The sequence below is a fragment of the Arachis ipaensis genome, chromosome B4 (genome assembly GCF_059453495.1).
Source record: "Arachis ipaensis isolate K30076 ecotype BB chromosome B4, ASM5945349v1, whole genome shotgun sequence".
NCBI lineage: Eukaryota > Viridiplantae > Streptophyta > Magnoliopsida > Fabales > Fabaceae > Arachis > Arachis ipaensis.
In genome coordinates this window covers 146,620,005-146,624,223 of record NC_142439.1, presented here as the reverse complement: position 1 = coordinate 146,624,223, position 4,219 = coordinate 146,620,005, and the positions used below count along the sequence as shown (strand labels likewise).

Below are 4,219 nucleotides of genomic sequence, written 5' to 3'. Positions count from 1 at the left end.
ACATAAAAAACAGACATGCTAAACTATGAAGGCATAACAATGACAAACTTTACTCATACCAAATGATTATAACAAGAAACATCATAGTTACAATATATAATCACTCAATAAAATAAAGCAAGACACACAGAAAATCCTAATTCCCTTAATTTATATAACTATGGCTAAAACATAATCGTATATTCTTCCTTCTTAAGGTAAACGTTTAATGTTTTGTATCTACGTTCTCGATAGCTTACTCCCACTAGTGCACTTGTCTTTTCACCTCAACTGCTTCGTACTGCATCGTTCCTGAAGATGGTACGGAGAGAGGGGTGAGAAACAAAAATTTCTCAATAGTTTATCTATATGGTGTCATCGTATCCATCCCCAACCACTCCGAGTTTTAAAATAAAACTAGTGATAATGCAATATTGTTCAATTATTATTTTCAAAAGTCTTAGTTAGTCGGAGTGGTGTGACTTTTAGATGCTTCTCATTTACTTATGTTATGACATGTGTGATACATACAAAATATCTATAGCATTAAAACATGCAAACTCATAATCCTTAGTTTGATGTTCTCATAGGCCATAAAATAAGGCAAAATAAATAATAAATAAGAGAAGAATAGTAAAAAGAATATATTTAAATAAAATAAAGATCTTAACCAATATCATGAATCAAACAAAAAGGAATTTTGGACTATCCAAGATTTTTAAAACCAAATGGACTGCTAATAATTAATTACTGATCAAAATTAACAACTAACTTAAGAAATTATTATTATTATTATTATTATTATTATTATTATTATTATTATTATTATTATTATTATTATTATTCTCTATTTCTCTAAGGTTCTATTTTTGTCTTTTTGTGAAAAGTGGATAGGTGGAGAGAAAATTTTGGTTAAGAATATTCGAGCTCATTAAAATTAGCAAAACCTTGTTGCAAAACTCTCTCTATATAAATCCATGCAAATGCTAATTAGACATCACAAAAAACAAAGTATCATCACATACAAAGCTTCCTTTGCAATTAATCATGGCTTCAAATTCATTATCCACTAATGGCCGTGAAGAAGCAAATAACATCTTTGAAGGTCAAGTTCATTTGTACAAACACCTTTTTGCCTTCTTTGACTCTCTTTGCCTTAAGTGGTGTGTTGACCAAAGCATACCAAACATAATCCACAGCCACGGTCAACCTATGACTCTTCATGAGTTGGTGTCAAAGTTACAAGTTCCAACGGCTAAGATTAGTGGTGTGCATCGCTTAATGCGTTATCTTGCACACATTGGATTCTTTGAAGTAGTTAGAATCCAAGAAAATCAAGAAGAAAAGGAAGCATATGCTCTCACTAATTCATCGGAGCTTCTTGTTCGAGGCACCAACCATTGTTTATCTTCTATGGTTGACTTTGTTCTTGACCCCTCTATTTTAACATCGAACCACCACTTGGGGAAGTGGATTCATGATGATGGAGATCAACCACCATTTGCCTTGGCCTTAGGAACAGGTATTATGGATATACAGTTTAAGAAAGCTTGAGACCCAGTACTTTTATTAAAATTTAGTTAGTATTTAATTATTAAAAAAAGAGTGTATAATTTTATATTATTAGATATAATTTTATACAATTAAAAATATTAATAATAACTAATTAGTAACTATAAATCATAAAATGTGTTAATCTCTAGTATTGTTGATAGTTTAAATTAGTATATATATCAACTAATTTTAAATTAGTTGATTTTTTTATTATTATAAAATTATGCTTTTAATTTTTATTTTTTGAAAAATCTAAGGTTTAATTTAAATATAGAATTTAGAGCTTAAAATTGAGAATTTACGATTTAATATAAATTAATCCAGAAGAATGCTCTCTTATTAAATTCTATTATATATTATCCCAAAATTTTTTAACATTTGTTTGTTAACCATTAAGTGTGTTTGAGTCCGTTTAAATTTACAAGCTCACTCTAATAATTTCTTTGGATTCAAGAGAAGGAAATTAATTTTTATTATTACTAAATAAATAATTTATAAAATTTTCATTGTATTATAAGAGAATATCTTTGTCAACCAAGAGTCACACTTAAAAATGTTATCCATTTGGTAATTTCTTTAAAATTGTAATATAAAAGATGTTTTTGGTTTGTATTTTTATTTTCTGTTTTTATTTTTAATATTTTTATTTTTAAATTTTGTGAAAGAAAAAGTAAAAACAATAAAAATAATAAAATTTTATTTTTTATTTTCACCTTCTATTTTTATTTTTTTTTCACAAAATTTTAAAAAATACTAAAAATAAAAAAAATACAAACTAAACATATCCTAACATTTTTAAGATTCTAAAAACAACATCAAATATAATTATAAAATAGGTTGCATACATTATATTTTTAGGTACAACCTTTTTTTCAATTTCTGCATTAATATATATAGAATATTTATACAAAAGACTTTTTTTTAAACGTTTCCAAGATCTTGTCATTCGTGTATATATAAATATATGACAGGATTTTTTATTGTTTCAAGATCTTGTCATTTATATATATTTTGGTTTATTTTGATATTTTTATTGTTTCAATAATTTATCATATCCTATTTTTCAAACAGGAATTTGGGACTTTCTTAGCAAGAGTCCTACACATATGACATCCTTCAATGATGCAACTGCTAGTGACTCTCAAATCATAAACCTGGCATTGAAAGATCATGGTGTTATCTTTGAAGGGTTGGAATCAATTGTAGATGTTGCTGGAGGAACTGGAATGGTAGCCAAGTATATCTCTCACACATTTCCACATTTGAAATGCATAGTTTTTGACCTTCCACAGGTTGTAGAAAATCTTAAGGGAACCAATAATTTGAGTTATGTTGGTGGGGACATGTTTCAATCTATCCCTAAGGCTGATGCAGTTTTACTTAAGGTATATACGTATTCATATATGTCCGCATTTATAATATAACTAAGATTTAGTCAAGATATAAATTCCGCCGCTAATTCTTAATTTAGCGACTGATTTAGTGACCAACTAGAATAATTGTGGTGACAGTTACTAAACTAAAAATTAGCAGTCGTTTTAGCGACTAACTTTTTTTAATAAAAAAATTAATCGATCGCTAAATTGGTCACTATTAGCAACTAATTTTATTGGTCGCTAAAATCGGTCGTTATTCCATTAATTTCTTGTAATAGTATTTAAATTAAATTGTTTAGCTACTTCAAAATTTGTATGTTTATTTAAATGATATTGGACTTCTATATAAACCATCCTGTAGAAGAAGCTAGAGTTATATTTAAAAATATTTTTGGTGTTAATTATATTCATAAAATACAATGACTCTGATATTATTTAAATCCCAAGAGGGATTAATAATATTTTTTTTAAAAAAGAAATTAGAAATAGAAGAAAGTCAAATTGATTTTCACAAAATCTCAAGATAGGTCAATAAAATTTGCATTGTTTGCAAGTAATTTATGGGTCACAAATAAGATTACTATATATATTCTTTTAATCTTTTCTCCATTCTATTATTTTCAGTGGATTTTACATGATTGGGGTGACGATGATTGCATGAAGATATTGAACAAGTGCAAAGATGCAATTTCAAATAATAAGAAAAGAGGAAAAATAATTATCATAGATATTGTTATAGACGATGGAAAGCAAGATCACCCTGATATTACTCAAGCAAAACTTCAGATGGATTTAACTGTCACAACATATTATAATGGAAAAGAGAGAACTACACAAGAATGGAAGAAACTTTTTACAGAGGCAAATTGTCAAGATTACAAAATTTCACCTTTAACAGGATATATGTCTCTTATCGAGGTTTATCCCTGAATATGTAATTTTATGATCCATCTTTATTATAATAGTGTAATTTTCATCTCATGAACAAAATAATATTTTTCTCTAATTTCCTTAGTTATTTTATATGTAGCAGCGGTTGCAATAATATAGACGAACACTAAAAATAAAACATAAAGGACAAAGACAAAAATTAATTTGTATTTTGTTTGGTGATAAATAAAAACAAATTATGAAAGTCTAATTTATTTTTTTTCTATTAAAAAATTTGAAAAAAAAATATAACCATAAAAAAATATAATTATAAAAAATAATAAAAAAATAAGTTGTATTTTTTGTTGGTGTCTTTGTATTCTTTTTGTCATAATAGATACAAAATACACTAATTGAGTATCTTTGAACACAGTGTCTTT

The 4,219-nt window shown here is 26.5% G+C and overlaps 1 protein-coding gene across 1 annotated transcript; it reads left to right on the top strand.

Moving 5' to 3' along the window:
• Positions 1–969: 969 nt before the first annotated feature.
• LOC148569572 (isoflavone 7-O-methyltransferase-like) lies at positions 970–3,923 on the top strand. Its single transcript, XM_088484160.1, has 3 exons — positions 970–1,501; positions 2,605–2,918; positions 3,534–3,923. Exons 1-3 carry the CDS (start codon positions 1,027–1,029, stop codon positions 3,837–3,839), a joined length of 1,095 nt encoding a protein of 364 aa, XP_088340286.1. The 5' UTR covers positions 970–1,026; the 3' UTR covers positions 3,840–3,923.
• The last annotated feature ends 296 nt before the right edge of the window (positions 3,924–4,219 follow it).

Bases quoted from the DNA above. Each gene is read 5' to 3' on its own strand.
- LOC148569572 (XM_088484160.1), top strand. From the start codon at position 1,027: ATGGCTTCAAATTCATTATCCACTAATGGCCGTGAAGAAGCAAATAAC. The intron at 1,502-2,604 runs GTATTATGGATA...TTTTTCAAACAG, and splicing joins TGCCTTGGCCTTAGGAACAG to GAATTTGGGACTTTCTTAGC. The intron at 2,919-3,533 runs GTATATACGTAT...TATTATTTTCAG, and splicing joins CTGATGCAGTTTTACTTAAG to TGGATTTTACATGATTGGGG.